The sequence below is a fragment of the Quercus robur genome, chromosome 6 (genome assembly GCF_932294415.1).
Source record: "Quercus robur chromosome 6, dhQueRobu3.1, whole genome shotgun sequence".
In the NCBI taxonomy this organism is placed as follows: Eukaryota; Viridiplantae; Streptophyta; class Magnoliopsida; order Fagales; family Fagaceae; genus Quercus; species Quercus robur.
In genome coordinates, this window is record NC_065539.1 from 40968820 (window position 1) to 40986299 (window position 17480).

The following is a 17480-nucleotide window of genomic DNA, read 5'->3' on the forward strand; positions in this document are numbered from 1 at the left end:
ATGTAATTTAACAAAACTCACAAACACAACCAAGTCATACAAATCCAGTCAAGTTACACGGTTCGCCACAAACTTGCCGGGTTTGACATGGTTTTATCGAGTCCTATGTGTAAACAATCCAATTAAACACTGTATTGGTTAAGATTCTGGTCACTAGGTTTCCAATCTGACTAATGAGGCCGATTCAAGTTTAATAACTATGACTTCAGTATTTAAAGTTTTTAAAATTTTTTAATTTATATTTAAAATACTTGCCCATATGAAAAATCTTTGTAGCAATGTGGCCATATTTTGCATGAAAGGCATTTAACATGCCCATAACATGCTTGGTATTTCATGATGTTGGCACATCATTAGGTATTAGTACAAAGAAACCAATTCAATTGAGGCTAAAACTGTTAAAAACACATGATGACTTTGCAAAGAAGTGATCGGCAAGTATCACGGTTGGAATATTGAAAGAAACTAATAATTTTTCAATACCAAACTATGTTGAGTCAATCCAAAATGTTTACTACAAAAAGTTATCAACTAAATTAAAAATACTGTCAATAGAAAAATAGATGTGGATGCTAATTTCAATGTGAGGATTCTAATTTGTCAGTTAAAGAAAGAATTTGAGAATTAGGAAAAGATGAGCTGATTGCTAAAGGAGGAGATGACTTCACAAATTAATCAGCTCGAGGGAGTCAAAGTGACTGGCTAATGCTGTGCTGATTGATTTTTTTAAATTTTATTAATTTTTTTTCTCTTCTCGTCACAACATATGGCTGACCTATATGGTATGTTGAAAGTGCCAATATATGTATTCAACGGTTGTAATTTTGTGATAATATGAATGATTTCTTAAAATGAAATGAAATTTATCTACTCAGATTTGGTCTGTTTTTACTAAAACTCGTGCCTAATTTTGTTTTCCTAATGTTGAGGGTAACTTTTGCCCTAAAATTAAAAGATTCGTTAGCACCACAACCCCATCCAATCCACCAACCTGAGTGGGACCTATCATTTACTGACGTGGCATGATTGGTTGGGTGACTAAAAATTCAAAGAAACAAACCAAGTGAGAAACAGAGAGAGATAGGAAGTTCCAAGAGTCTGGGTCTGGTTTGGGAAAATGGCAAATCCTAGTCAACTTCAAGCCCATAAAATCGGGGCCCCATTGATGAATCAAATTAAGCTGAAAGGTGTGCCGATTCTTCAGCAATTACATCTAGAGGAGTGCCTGCTTAGGACATCGTCCCACAATTGGTGCATCATTAACCAAGGAACCAATCACCCTACTATTGTCATGGGTGTTTCAGGGTAACTTTTTCTTCTTGTTTAAAAGCACAGTAATTGAGTTGAATTACTTATTAGCTTGAGCTTGTGGCATTTGAGTCACATGCTTTGACTAATGATACTGTGACTGTACAAAGTTGAGAACTTCATGTGTAAAAGTTTAGAAATAAAAGTCATTGCATGGATTGGGCTTAGTTTATTCTATAAATTCATGGACTATTGAAGGTTAATGCACTATTTGTTTACAACCTTGGCCCCTTACCATTTGGGTCCCTTAGGCTGCCCTTTTTTATTTGGTTGAATGGTGGTGTCCAAAACCTATGTTGGTATATATTTCATTGTGCTTGGAAAGATCGAAAATTGGGTTGAAAATCTACTTTAACGCATTACTTTATGAGTTGACATAGTGACTCGGATAACAAGGGTAGAAGTAGTGAGTAACAATATCGTAAATGAGGGCAGATTGTGGGTATATGATCTTATATACAATTTTAGAGTCATGAAAAAGGATCCCCCGGAGCTGACCCTAATCTAGTTCGGAATTAAGGCTTGGTTGATTTGAGTTCATGTGATCTGAGTTTTGAACAACTGGCCATAAAGAAATATCTAGCTCAAACATGAGCACAGTTGCATTTAAATCAGTTAAGCCTCTGAATTATATGATTAGTTATAGTTGTCACTTTTCTAATTTGATAATGTATGAGTGAATATGTTCTTTCACTTGGCTTGTGGTTCCATATGTTTGAATTGGACATGAGTAACTCATAAGTTTTATATGAATTTTTTTTTTAGGAAGCCTGCAGAGCTTCTCAAAATTGAATCTGTGTTATGTGATCAGATTCCAGTTGTGAGAAGGTTTACTGGGGGAGGTACTGTTGTCCTTGATCCCAGCACAATATTTGTCACTTTCATATGCAATAAGGATGCTGTTGCTGGCTTACAACCATATCCTCAACCTATTTTGTCTTGGACTGGTGCGTTGTACAACAAAGTTTTCCAAGGAATTGGGGATTTCCACCTTCGTGAAAATGGTAACTGCACACTTCACAATACCAGTTCCATTGGTAGAGAACTTTGGCTTTATGATATTACCAGTGGATATTCAAATTTGATTTTTTTTTTCCTGATGATCTTATTGGGATGTGCTATTTGAATTGCATTTTCTTTTATGTGTATTTCCATGATACGGAAGTACTTTCTCTTTTCTATTGCACTTATTGGATAACTGGTTATTTTCATAGAGGGCCTGGCTGGATTCACTTCAAGGGACTGGTATAGTAGTAGACCAAATGTGCTGATGAAGGTTTTTACTTGCTATAGTGTCAAGTCAGCTATCAAATATAGCATTCTCTTGCTGACTGTTTACATAAGAATCCATCCCAATTATGAATAACCTCTATATATTTTTGGGGTGTGTGTTCACTTGCATGTGTGGATATGTCACATTTTAATACCAAACTAACTTGCCTTAAATGGGATTCAAGTTCAGAGTCTCACAATGAACCTGGTTTCATGTTTTTTTTTTTTTTTTTTTTTGGTTTTTTTATCCAAGACCAAACACACATCCCGGCCCGCACATATAAGAATGCTATAAGACCTACCATGCTCTATGGTATATAATGTTGAGCTATTAAGAGGCAACGTATTCATAAAATAAGTATAGTTGAAATGAGAATGTTAAAATGAATAAGTGGAATTACATGGAAAGATAGGATTCAAAATGAGGAAATTTGACAAAAAAATTATATTAGTAGAAATTGTAAAAAAAAAATAATGCATTTCAATTACTGCCTTGTCAAGTTGAGTGATTAATGCACTTGACTAATTTGTTGAGGATCCTGACCCCAAAAAATTAGGACTAAAGTTTTTGTTGTTGTTGTTGTATCATGTATGCAAGAACAAGCACAAACTCGCCTTAAATCAAATAAACTAATTGTTTTTTATCTGAACCATACTCCCCCCCCCCCCCTCCTTTTTATTTTTTATTTTATTTTTTTATTTTAACAACTATACTGTGTTTTAAATGCAACAACTGTGTTATGGATACCAATTTCTTTAACTATAATGGTATCCTTGATAATCCTTGTTGATGAAACTACTGTTTGACACTTACCTCATATTCTTCCTTCAGGTTTTATATAGAAATTTTTATGGACGAATAAGCAAAGCTGTAAATGAACACTTTTGCTCATTTGGTTTCAGATTATGTATTTGGTGACCGCAAGTTCGGTGGAAATGCTCAATCAATTACTAAAAACCGGTGGATCCACCACACATCTTTTTTATGGGACTATGAGGTTAGAAACATGGCTTACTTGAAACTTCCTGCGAGAGCTCCCGAATATCGACTGGTATGCTAATGACTTCTCCAATTATGCATAATTTGTCCATTCTTTTGATACATTCATTCTCAAGTTAGTATCTACTATCTACTACATATATCGATTTTAGATGTAACACAGTTTTTATAACCATTGAAAAAAAGAATCCAAGTACAAATATAGCCATTAGCTAGTGATGAGTCAAAAGAACAGGTAAAAGTAAATCATGTGATGTTGACAAACATAGTTTGGTTTCTAAACGATCTTTGAGTTCAATCTTTTCAAATAGGGTTTTTTCTTTTTGTCATTTTTGCTTATAACAATTGGGGGAATGGGATTCAAACCCAAGTTCTTTTCCATGAGAGAAATGGGTAGATTCTACTGAACCACAAAGCTCTTCACAAGGATATAAATTGTTTGCATATGTGGTGCTACTAATGCAGTGCTATTTTGAGAAGGCAATATATGGGAACATTGTGAAATAATTTGCATGACTATCCTCAGACATCAAAAATATGTAATCAGCTCAGTTCATTGATTAATTTGAGATTATTCAACACTAGAACTGCTCCCTTGTAAGAACTAGGTGGAGCTGAAGTTGTAGGTTGTGGGTTCAAGATCAACTTGGTGCATCTGTAACTTATCAATAAAAAAATATTAGAGATAATTTAGAAGAAAAGTACAGAATGAAACTGAGAGAAAGTAAAGCATTGTGACCTTGAAAAATCATGATTTTGCGATTCAGAATGTTATTATTTGACACAATCAAGGGGTTTTACATAATAAAGCTGACAGTTATTCATCATGATTGTGCATTTGGTAAGGATATGAAAATTATTAATCTATGCAAGATTAATTCAGATTGATGAAGAAACTGGGAAAGGGTTGAGAATCTTAGATCTATCATCTGTAATGATGGTGGATCTTTTGACATTTCCTTTACTACCCTGATTAACTTGATCTAGCTTTACTTTTTCTTTTTCCTTTTCCCTGAACACTTTTTTTTTCTACCCTGTTCTCGTAATAGCCACTCGTTATAATAATTATGCTATCTATTTTCTGTTAGGCGAGGGGCCATTTGGAATTTATATGTCGCATGAAGGACTATATGTCAAGATCAGAATTTATTAGCAGAACTATAGAGGCAATTAAAACCCACTTTTCCTTAAGATCAGCAGAGGCAGAATCCATTGAGACTTCTGCATCTGTAAATACAAAATTTTGTCCCACAACCAGGCTATTGACAAAGCATGAACTGGAGGCAGCAGCTTTGCTCCTCCATCTTTGGGTTCTCTCTCTCGGTCATCTATATATATCTAAAAGTTGAAGCGTAGCATTTATTGTTGCTACGCTCCAGTTGAGCCACATCAGCGTCCACTTCATTATCATTTTCTTTCCAATTTTCCTATAATTGTTTTTAACATTTACTTTTTATTTTATTTTAATATTTACATTTTTCCAACCATTCTCCACTCTTACCTTTTCATCTCTCCACTACCTTCTATATAAACATTATTCTTCTTCTTTTCATCTCCCCACTACCCTTTACATAAATATTATTTTTCTTCTTTCTCTTCATCTTCCTTTATTTTGTCTCTTCTTATTCACATTCTTTTACTATAAATTTGTAACTATCTATTCCATTCTATGCATGGTTTTCTCTCACAAAAAAAGGTTCTCTCTCTCTCTCTCTCAATTTTTCGATGATTTTTTTATACATTCTTCTATTTATGCCAAATTACTAATCTTTGGGAATCCTTTCTTCTTCTTTTTTTTTTTTTTTCTTTTTTCTACACTAGAATCATTGTGATCATTTTCTCACTTAATTTAATTGGATAGTTTGCCGGAATTCAAAAAAATGTTCTCTATTTCTTTCTCTCTCAATTTTTTGATGAATTTTTTATACATTCTTCTATTTATGTAAAATTACTAATCTTTGGGAATTCTTTCTCTCTCTTTTTTCCTACACTAGAATCATTATGCTCATTTTCTCACTTAATTTAATCGGGTAGTTTGCAGGAATTCAAGTAAAACCAGATAATAAGGAATTTTACAGCATTGGAGAACGCTTGAATATATACTAGCCAAAAGTTGAAAGTCAGCAAATTAGTGGAGCTATGATTAAGCTTCAAACGGGATTGATGGTATTGCCAATATTCTTTAATTAGCATCCTTATTTCTATTTCTCTATATATGTTTCCTAGAATTAGTATTAGTCTCATTTTTATATTCTCTATCATATTCTAGGTAAACCAAGAGTTCTTTAAAACTCCACATTGGTTAATGCCATTTAGATTTGTTTTTTAAATTTTTTTTTTCTCTTTAATTGTTAAATTTTATTCTATTTTTGTTCTTTCTTATAACTTTAATTAATGTTGATGGTTTTTTTTTTGGTTAGTTAGGGTTGATGATTCTTTCTTACAGAGAAAAGAAAAAATTGAAAACAACTGAATTCCGTATAAACCTGTACTTAAAGGGGACAGGAGCCTTTGTTTACTTGATTAGAGACAATATATTAAAGGGGCATATCCTTTGGCCATTGCATTGCATTTCTTAGAGTTTAAAAGATAAAGCTTGTCATTAGAGGAAAACATTTTGGGTGGGGATAAGGGCATCATTTTGTTTGCTCTAAGAGTAACAAAAGATCCTATTATAAAGGAAGCCCACAATCATATCACATGCTTATTACACTAATCATGAGCACAACCCATTATTCTCTCTCACCATGTTTCTACTACATTTGCATTTAGCAACGTAAGATTAGAATTTATTCCCAATAGAAGACTTGTAGAATCATTTAGTTTTTATAGGAAATTAGCCGCAGACTCGCGCAATGCGTGAGAATATAAATATTATGCAATGAAGTGTAATATATAAAAAGTAACAATAACTTCAAGCATTGTCTTTTTTCCACACAAAAAAAAAAAAAAAGATTTTTACACTTATTTTTTTAAATCTTTTTATCTCTACAAATATATCATTTTAATATTTTTTAAGGTGAATCATATACTTCTAACTTTGTTGTAGTGTGTTACATTTGCTTAATATACAACTCATATCTTAAGGAATAAGGAAATTATCATAATAATAAAAAAATCAACACAAAATTTCAATGTTAACTTAACCAAAATTAAAATAAAACTAAAGAAATAAAAAATAGATTTTATGATAATCTATTAGTCAAAAAATTGATAGGCATATTCAAATTCCTATTTCCAAAAACAACTAAGTATTAATCCAAACCAAAATTCAATCAAAATTATAAAAGGGAAAGAAAAGACTTTCTGATGGGAAATTAAAAAAACACAATACTAAAACACATATTAAAAAAAAAAAAAAACCATCAATCTTAGTTAGAGTTATAAGAAAGAACAAAAATCTTTTATGTGCAAATGTTCTCTTTATTGGCATTTATTGTTATATATTTTATTTTTACTTTTTTTTTTCTTCTCATCTTATGTTATTCAACATTTAAATTCAATCGTTTCTTAAAAAAAAAAAAAAAAAAAAAACATATAAATTCAGTCACATCTTCCACATCATTAAGTTATTTATATTTTCTCTCTTTTTTATTTTTAATAATTAAACATGGAATATTTTATTTAAATTCAAATCAATAAAATTATCCTTAAAAAATTGTACTTTTTTTTTGTTTTTTTGTTTTTTTTTTACATTTACACTTTGTCCAAGCTTTTTCCTTACCTATATCTTTTCATCTCCCCACATTTTCCATATCATTAAATTATTTATATTTTTCTCTCTTTATTTAAAAAAATTAAAATTTTACTTAAATTCAATAAATAAAAGTGTCCTCATAAAGTGGAGTAATACTAGGGTCACACTCATTCTCAAACCCAATACATCAAAGAAAAAATATAATACCAAACAAATGCCAATTGGGAAACACTAAATAAAAAAAAATAATAATAATAATAATGAGGATATCAAACAAATACAATATAAAGAAACTAATAGTTATGGATATACTAACTTAAGGGTAGCAAAATTAAATGAAAAAAAAAAAAAAACTACAATGCATATTTAATGCAATAAAATCATCATCAAATTTTGGAAAACAATAGATTGCCCATGGAGAGAGAGAGAGAGAGAGAGAGAGAGAGAGAAATGTCAATTAGTAACTATTAATTGGAAAACAAAGAGGTTGTAAGGAGAAGTAAAAATAAAAAATAAATATGACCAATATGAAGAACATTAAAATCTTTACAGTGCAATAAAATCAACTATTACATTCACTTAAAAAATTGAATCAATAATCAATAATTAAACATAATCATAGCAATATATTTAAACTTAAAACTAATCAAACTCTAATTCATAACTAAAAGGAGATGTTCTCATGTAATAATAGAAATTATATAAGAAATAAAGTTAGAAAATTTTAAAATCCCTTTTTTGACATTTCATTTAACTTTATATATATATATATATATATATAAATATATATATATATACACACACACACAATCTTCATACACAATTACATTTAAAAATCTAATAAACGATGCTACATCTCATTTAACACCTCTGTTATGAAAATCATTAGCCAGTAAATATATGATAATAGTAAAAAACGTTATAAATGAAATTATGAAAAAAAAGTGATAAAACTAATTAGTTACTATCATTATGAAGTAGTAGTCTATAATTTTACACATTTAAAGAAGGGTAATATATAGAGTTTACTTAAGGTATATGTAAAGATTCACATTAAAAAAAAGATATGTAAAGGTTAAAAAAAAGTATATTCTATAAATAAATAAAAAGGTATATGTAAGGTTTTTATTAACTTAAAAGAAAATGAAAAATCAATTATTAATACAACAACAACAACAACTTGCCTATGCTTTTCACCATTTACATTTGTTTGACCAAACTTTTTAAAATTAATATTAAAATATTGTGTACTAACTTGCCTGTGCTTAAGGTAGGTTCCAAAATTATCCTTAATTTTAAAATTAAATTCTCTTATTTTAAAATTTTAAATTAAAGTGTATTTCAAAATATTAAGTAATGTCTTTTGCTTTTTTTCCCCCTTTTCTTTTCCCAATGAGTTATGGAGAGATTTGTCATTTCAAATGTTTTGGTATTTTATAAATTTGTATTTTAATTCTAAAGTTATGAGTAATGTCTTTACTAACCATGTTTAAACATTTATAAATAGATTCTTAAATAAATTTAAAATATTTTGTTATTAATATAAACAAAATGGGAGAGTGTTATTACTTATTACCCCCTAATATATTTAATAAGATCACCCTAAAAAACAATTATCTCGCGCAATGCGCGGGTCTGCGACTAGTTTTAATTCTAATAACTAGTGCTAACATTGCAAGGTCCTCAAAGAATCTCCCACCTTTGAGTTTTGTAACAGTTGCATTGTTTTTGTATGAAATTTAATGTTTATATGACCAAATTTGTTTGATGTCACTGGAGTAATCCTATTACTTGCCTGAGGCATTGACATTATGTAGTTTAAATTATTTTTCTTAAGTAGCAAAATATTAATGGAATAAATTTTATAGTAATTCTCTCACTATTTTAGGCACCAGTCAAGTGATCATTGAAAAATAAGAATCATTTCAAATGAAAAACACCTTGTTGGGCTTGGTCAAAAGAGTATTTCTCTACATGGATAAACTAACTCTGTTGTCAATTGGTTGCTCTTTAAAACTCTATATTAAGATTTCTTTAAAGTGCATTAGGCATCTCAATTGGACAAATATTAGGCTTTTTTATTTTATTTTTTTCAAAGAACTTTGATAACATCTGTTACATCATATTATTAGTAGAGTGATTAGACTCATTACATAATACAATTATTTGTAGGAGCAATATTAGTGCTTTGATCATAATATGTTCTTTCTTAAATGTCTTAATTGTTAACTTTCTTATTTGGAAGAGTTGGTTAAATTCTATAGTAGAAGATAAGTGGTCCCAGCCCCCAGGTTCAACTCCCTACAAATTCATTTGTTGATGATGAGGGAGCAATCATTGCAGAGTTTCTTGAGTAAGCGGAGGAAGAAGATTTCGTTAATGCAAGTTTCTTCAACTCCTAAGTTGTTTATTCTATTTGCATTGGTTTTATTATAGTTATTGTGTTGTTCAATCTTTCCTTGCCAAAAGTCCTCTTAATTGAGGTAGTACAGATTACATCCAATTCACTCAAATTTGAGTCAGAACATAAATTTTTGGCAAAAACAAGTTTGTAAGATTAATATAGTAATATCCTCAAGATCACTGATTTTTTTTTTTTTTTTTTTTTTTGATACAAGATCACTGATTACTGTACATGACTTACTCAACTTCATTTATTACAGTAGATCTCGTTAAAACCCCTGTACACCTATGGTAGTAGTGACTTTTGAACTTAGCCAGTTCTTTCACCCACATGACATGAATGGTTTTCATACAGCTGCATAGAGGGTGCTCTCATTTCCTTAAAAGAACATCAAATCAATAAAAGTAAAACACCACCCATGTCCTGTGGGTGTTCTTGGAAGAATATGCATATTCAAGTAGCTCTTTGTTTACACTGGCGGTACCCCATGAGGTGAATCAGGCATGCTAGAGGTTTCTCCATAATAAGCTTGTTCCTCCACGAGTGGATGAAGATTTGTAAAGGGATTATACTGTTGAACCACCAAAACCGATGCCGTGGTGGAAAATTCTGACGATGCTAAAAAGCTTCCCACTGGTCCCAACTCTGGACAATCGGTTTTGTTCACCAGGGGTACTGTTGGGGCCATTCTTCCCACCAAGAACAGATTGTACTTGTTCAAGGCTTTTAATGCGTCCACCACCTCAGTCTTGTTTTCGACCAACATTTCCTCGTACAAATTTGACGACTCCTTGTCCTTGTTGCTGTGTGCGCTTTTGAACTCTGACAACATCAGCTCATCCTCCTCATGATCCACATTGTCTTCAATTCCCGACTTATCAAATTTCAGTGATTTTCCAGGCGAGGGAACAAATCTGATAACATTGAGCAATATTCCAGGGTGCTCAGCCATCCTCATGCCATAAGCCAGTGCTTCACGGTCATCGGGTCCCCCAAAAAAGGGCACCACTATCTATTAGAATAAAGTTAAACGATTAAATTTATCATTTTTTTAATAGTTTAAATATTTAGAAAAATCAGGAATTTAGCAATATCTCCTATTTAAATAAAACTTAAAACCCCTAAGAGTGATTAAATGATTAAATTCATCTTAAAACCCCTAAGAGTGATTAAATGATTAAATTCATCACTTCTTGATAGTTTCACATTTTTTAAATTCATGAATACCTTGTAGGAAACATTACTAGCAGAGACTTGCGTGGTTCCTCCAAAGCCGCGGTCGACCAGAATTCCTACAGAGCAAGGGGCATGGTGGAGAACACGCTTGTTCACCAACTGGAAAGAGTGTCCCAGTGACTCCATAGTTCCATCTAAACGTTGGTGCTTGTGAAATGGTATCAGAATTATGGCCACTCGCTTTTGGGCTGCACTAGTGCAAATGTCTTCATGAATATTACTGAGAGCGGAGATTGCAGTCATGGGTCGTACAATTACGCTGCTAAGCTGCCGATAAGCCTCAAATGCAATAACCATCTGATCTTTGTTCTCATGTTTCTTATTCCAGAATGGGAGACCATTGCTGCGTGCTTTGTGAATCATTGAGATTGCTGAAGATCGTTCTGAAAGCTCCATGAGGTGAATGGCATATACACAAAGCTTTTGTCTATGTGTTCCACGAGATGACTCGATGAGATTGATTATGGTGGGGATGTTGCGAGTGCTATGAAAACATGCTAGAATTCGGAACTCTGTGTTGATGTCTTTGCGTTTGACAGTACGGTGCTTGTAAGGGGCTGCCTTTCGAGCTGGCTTATAAACAGCCGTGACGATTGGGGTGGTGATGAAGGTGGTGAACAACGCCATTAGAACCATGATAGCAAATGTCTGATCGTTCAGCACCTGCAGAGTATGTGACAAAACCAAAACCAGATGGTTGGTAGTAGCAAGTTTAACACAAATAAATTTATAGTTGGAAAATATTAAAGTTACTTAATTACTAATTTTACTAAAAGAAATGTTATAAATTACAGTATTACTAATTTTACTAAAAGAAATGTTATAAATTAGTGTGACAATTGATGTGTTTAGTATCACTTTATTTTTTGTTCTTTTATTTGTGCTATCTTCTATTTTATAGTTTAATTTCAATTGTATTAACGAAATGCATTCTTTAGTTTAAATATTATTTCTATCAATCCGTGCATCAAAGGGACATAGTGCTTAGCTCATCCTTAGTGAATTTAAATCTATTAGTTGTCTATTTTAGAAAAATGTATGAATTTTCAAATAAAGCTAGGGGTAAGTTTAAAAAGCTATCAACTTATGTTAATTAAAATTTCAAAGTGGTTATTATTTCAGTTAGTAAAATCAAATGAGTATGTATAATATGGAAAGAAGGAAGTACTAGTTTTCAAATATTGTCCTTCATTTTTAATTGAAAGTTAAAAAGCATATTGCATCAATATTTATGTTACATGAATATGTTGCTAATCATATAACTTGAATTTCTCCTCTCCTAACTCCCAAGCATTTTGTACATGAGGAGGAGCCAATTAAACAATGAGACTTTTGGCAAAAATTATCTATTTTAATAGAAAGAAAGAAACACATTTCTTGATTAGAGAATTCCACGACTAATATTAAGGTTAATGTACGTACCTTTCTGTCCTTCCCAATGTTGAGGACAATGAGCTCTACCAAACCCTTGGTGTTCATAAGAAATGCAAGAGCCAAAGATTCCCTCAAAGGCACCTTACATAATCGTGAAACAATGAAAGTTCCAAGGATCTTCCCAAGACATGCGGTGAATATAACAAGTACTAGCAAACCCCATGAAGTCGCTCCACTTATGGTTGCAACATTGGTCTTAAGCCCACTGGAGACGAAGTAGAGTGGCAAGAAAATTCCTGATACAAGATCCTCAATCTTCTCTATAAGTATCCCAGCAAAAGGGCCTTCCTTTGGTACCATAATTCCCACCACAAAAGCCCCAAAAAGTGCGTGTATGCCAATAGTGTCCGTGACAAAACCAGCAGCCAATACAAGTGACAATGTGATGCATATGTGGATCTCCTTCACAGGCTCGCCCTCAAGAGAGCGACGAGCCATTAAGGCAAGCCCGGGTCTTAAAACAAAGAAAGCAACGATTAAAAAGGCAGCACCACAGAGTAGAACCCAAAGGGCAATGATTGGAGAGTCGTCTGAGCCTGAAATAGCAATTGCAAGTGCAAGAAGTACCCATGCAGCAACGTCGTTTACAGCAGCAGCTGACATAGCAATGCGGCCAATGTCTGTGGTGAGAAGTTTGAGCTCGGCTAGGATACGAGCTAGGACAGGAAATGCAGTGATTGACATTGCAACGCCCATGAAGACCAGGAATGGGGCTTTGGATACTCCTTCAGATATGGTGGAACGAAGAACAAACGATGTCCCGATTCCAAGGACGAAGGGAAGGCTGATTCCCGCAAGGGCTATTCCCAACGCCTTTCTCCCGGTACGACGAATTGAACTCATGTCAAGCTCAAGACCCACCAGAAACAAGAAGAAGAGGAGGCCAATGTTGGCTATGGTGTCCAAGACTGTCATGCTCCTTGTAGGGAAAACCGTGTGGAGAAATGACTTGCTCCGCCCTATTGCTGACGGCCCAAGCAATACTCCTCCCTGAGATACCAAATATTTGTGAATTTCAACAACATAATAAATGAAGAAAATTATTAGGTCCTCTCGGAATATCATAAATACGTACTCCTTATTCTCACATAAATGGTGGGTCTCATCATGAATTTAATTAATGGGACTCTCCATTCATGTGAGAGGAGGGAGTACGCATTTATGATATTCCGGGAGTACAAAATAATTTCTCAATAAATGAATGATTTAATTATTATTTTTTTTTTAAATTGATATATGCTATATAGTAAAAATAATTTGTAATTAAATTATTAATTGATAATGTTAACAACACACTTACAATGATCTCTGCAATGACCCTAGGTTGTCTGATTGGTTTAAGAATATATGCAAGCGCTCTGGTAAGAACTATGACCAAACATATTTGGAGAATAAGCAAGGGAAGCGCAAAATCCAGTGGATCGTCACCTTGGAACGCTCCATTTGATGTTGCCTTCATCGGTGCCGGGCAAGCCATTGTAGTTCCATTGGGTGTTGCCATCGTAGCTACGTTGGGCAATCTTCAACTTATAATTGATTCAATTACGAAAATTAAAAGAGACTACAACAAATGCCATTGGCACATGAAAAAAAAAAAAAAAAAACAAACAAACAAACAAACAAAACAATGAAGGAGAAATTCCTTCCCCTTCAAAAACTCACCCTCGACAAGTAGAGAGAGAGAAATTAAGAAAGAAGAAAACCTCGGGTCAAGACTCCTCCCCCCGACCCTCTTTATATTGTCTTCTCTCTCAACTGTAAATTTGTTAGATTCTAAAATTATTGAAAATCTCAATTTGTTAAGACAATGGCCTAAAGCCCCCAAACGAAAGTCACCTAAAATAGAATATAATAATAAATAAATAAAAATTAAAGTCTCTCACCAAGAAAAAAAAAAGACTTTTTCTATTGGCAAATTAAATGCCTTGTTTATCGACCTTATAATGTAAAAATTTTAATTAAGGCTCAAAAATTGTAATGAATAATTTAACGAAATTATATTTTAATTAAGGCTCAAAAATTGTAATGAATAATTTAACAAAATTATATTCTTTTTTAATATTGCGCATTTTGTTAATACGTTTTAATATGTTTGTTGTAGATTAAGAGAGTAAAAATTTTAAATCTCTCAAAAAATTTACTCTTTCTTTCTCTCTCTATCAAAATTAAAAATAGAATTAATAGTTGCCGAGCAGAGTAGTCATTACTGAAATTTATTGTTCAATATTTGAAGTCCAATAGTACCAAGAGAGACACTAACCATCTCAAACATAATATTTATTCTGATATTGATTATTCAGATTTATTTTTAGAATTAAAAATTTTTAAATACATTTTATAAATAAATGAAAACAGTCCAATTAAGTATTAACACATTAAGCTATGTAAAAAGGTTAAACAATTTTTCTAATGCATGTGACACTTATAAAATATTAACTAAAATTACATGTTACATTTGCGTATAGTTATCCAAAATTAAAATTGATAAAATCTTATTTAAGATAGAATATGTCATTCTTCTCAAAAAAAAAAAAAAAAAAAAAAAAAGGAGAGAGAGAGATAAAATATCTCACCAGAAATATTAAGTGAATTAGTGAGGAAATTGCAAAAACATAATTAGTAGTAATTTTGTATTTCAAAAGGAAAGAAAAATAGTTTTTAAAAAAAGAAGAAAAAAAAAAAGAGAATATAATATTATACAATTAGAATCCGTTTGGATACAACTTATTTTGCTAAAAACTAAAAACACTGTAGTAAAATAATTTTTAAATGCGTGAAAAATTACAGTTCATTCTTTTTTTTACTGTTCATATGCCTTGGTGCATTATTCATGTCCCATGAATAGTGCACCAGGCGCTGTCTATAAAATATATAAATAAAAAAAATAAAAAATAAAAAAAAGCACAGAAAACACACAAACGCAAGGAAACGTGAACGTAGATCCAAACCCACACTTATTATTTATAATAAGGGAAGTCCCACTAAATTTTTTTTTCCTTACTCCAATTGTGTTGATCTCAGATTGGGCCCTAGTATTGTTGACAACGAATTACAATATGGTTTGAAATGAATCTATTTCAAATTGAATTGAGATATTTGACAGAAACGGCACAATTTAAATTTTTGATTAAAACAAAATATTTTATATTTAGGTGTGAGCTAAGTTTTACAAGGACATGTAAAGATTGTTATCGCATTTTGTGCTTTTGGAAGAGCATGTCTCGTGTTCCCTTTTTATTTGGAAAGGCATGGCAACGAAGTAACTTTTAGTTACTTTGCTCCTATATATAGTTCTTGTTAGTTATATATACAAGAATAAAGAAAATCATGCAGCTCCACCCAAAATTGCTAATTGAACCAAATTATACATGGTGTATGTCTGACTCAACAAAAACAGAACTTTATTTGGGTTTGCCAACAGCACATGAAGTAATGCATGCTAAATCTTTGTTATGCATGTATAGACTTCCTTTGACAGCATAATTAGCTCAAGAAGTACCAGATTGAAGCAATCCACCACGCGAAAGCTTCCTGGTAACAACAAAGATGATTTAAAAACCTACCGTTATTCTTTCATAAATAGTGCAATAAGAATAGGGTGGCGATGTAAAATTTAAACGGTCTTTCTCTTTTTTCTTTTCTTTTTTTTTTTTCTTTTTCGTTTGTTTGTTGTAGGTCCAAAAAGTGAATGGCAATTCTATTGAGAAATGGTGTGAAAAATTCAACTGTTAATAATAAGTCAGTTTCTTCTCTAAGCTAATCGTGTATGATCAAAATATCCCAGAACCAAATGGTAGCGAATTTGGCTGACTTCTCCGTGAATGCATGGGAAACCATACTACTTTACTGTGACGTGTATGGGAAACTGTGCATTTTTAGGATTTAGATATGATGCATACTCACTCTCAATGGCTAAATTTAAGTTGAAAACAAAAAATCTTTCAATATCAACCGTTAAATAAATAAAGTAAAAAAAAGTATGAGTAAAGACAGAGTAATTGCACAATTGCACTCTATCCAAATCCCCATTCTGACAGTGTCCAGGTTCCAAGCCGCCACATTGCACAATGGATAATATCAACTTTTTTTTTTATGAATATGGATAATATCAACTTAAGGATTGTATATTTATATGCCTTAAATGGATTAACTAGATTCTGGGAATTTATTCACGAATAGCTTAGCTACCAAATTTATCTATATATATTATATTTAAAAGCTTAAGTATAGTATTTATTATAATTATGTTTTTTTTAGTCATTTTATCTGTCGCGTTATGAGCCACATTATTATCATTTTTCTTATTTATTTTTTATCATTAATTTTTTTGACAATATTAAATATGTAAATATATTGACTTTACAAATTCATCTTAGCTGGTTTAACTTTACATATTTATTTACTTAAATTTTAATGTTATAACTAAATAAGAAATCAATGAAAAATCAAAACAAAAATATTGTCTTTACATATAAATCTTAAGGCAGATGTAACTTTACATATAATTTTGCCTTTACATGTTTATCTATTTTAATTTTGATGTTTATAACTGAAAAATGAAATCAATAAAGAGTCAAAAAAAAAATTGTCTATAAAAAGGTATTCACAAGGATTACTTAATATTTGACGGTAGAAAAGATACAACTTGACAACCACCCCATAAGAGGAGTCCGAATCAAGCGTGTTATTGATCTCTTATTAGAAATGTGTATCCTCATTGTTCTATTATTGACTAATTCATATGTGTTTCTTGATGCAAGTATTTTTTTTTTTCATCATTTAACTTACAACACTAATGCTTTTAATGAATAGTGTTTGTTGTTTACCTAATTTGGTGGGAAATTATATTATAATGCCCTATTTTTTGTCGTTATCAGGTTTTAGTTTCTTTGGAAAACAACGGGATAATTTGGACAATATAATGAAGAACAGTTTAGGCAATTGAAAGAGATAGTCTTTGTGTAGTTTTCTTTCACTCTTTATAAATAATTTGTTTAACAATTTAGTAACAAATTATTATGTCTTTGTTATGTGATGTCCCTAGATACTTTTAATGAATGGTGTTTATTTTTGACTTGATTTTTGGGGGAGGGGGGGATCATATTATAATGTCTTATTTTGTATTGCTA

The 17480-nt window shown here is 31.6% G+C and overlaps 2 protein-coding genes across 2 annotated transcripts; one reads left to right on the forward strand and one right to left on the reverse strand.

Moving 5' to 3' along the window:
- The first annotated feature begins 1089 nt into the window (after positions 1–1089).
- LOC126690195 (putative lipoate-protein ligase A) lies at positions 1090–5686 on the forward strand. Its single transcript, XM_050385319.1, has 5 exons — positions 1090–1305; positions 2074–2312; positions 3484–3632; positions 4669–4809; positions 5615–5686. The coding sequence occupies exons 1-5, from the start codon at positions 1118–1120 to the stop codon at positions 5684–5686; spliced, it is 789 nt and encodes a 262-aa protein (XP_050241276.1). The 5' UTR covers positions 1090–1117.
- Positions 5687–10150: 4464 nt separating this feature from the next.
- Positions 10151–13852, reverse strand: LOC126690196 (cation/H(+) antiporter 19). Its single transcript, XM_050385321.1, has 4 exons — positions 13652–13852; positions 12340–13341; positions 10909–11580; positions 10151–10693 (listed from the first exon to the last, which is right to left on the reverse strand). The coding sequence occupies exons 1-4, from the start codon at positions 13850–13852 to the stop codon at positions 10151–10153; spliced, it is 2418 nt and encodes an 805-aa protein (XP_050241278.1).
- Positions 13853–17480: the final 3628 nt, after the last annotated feature.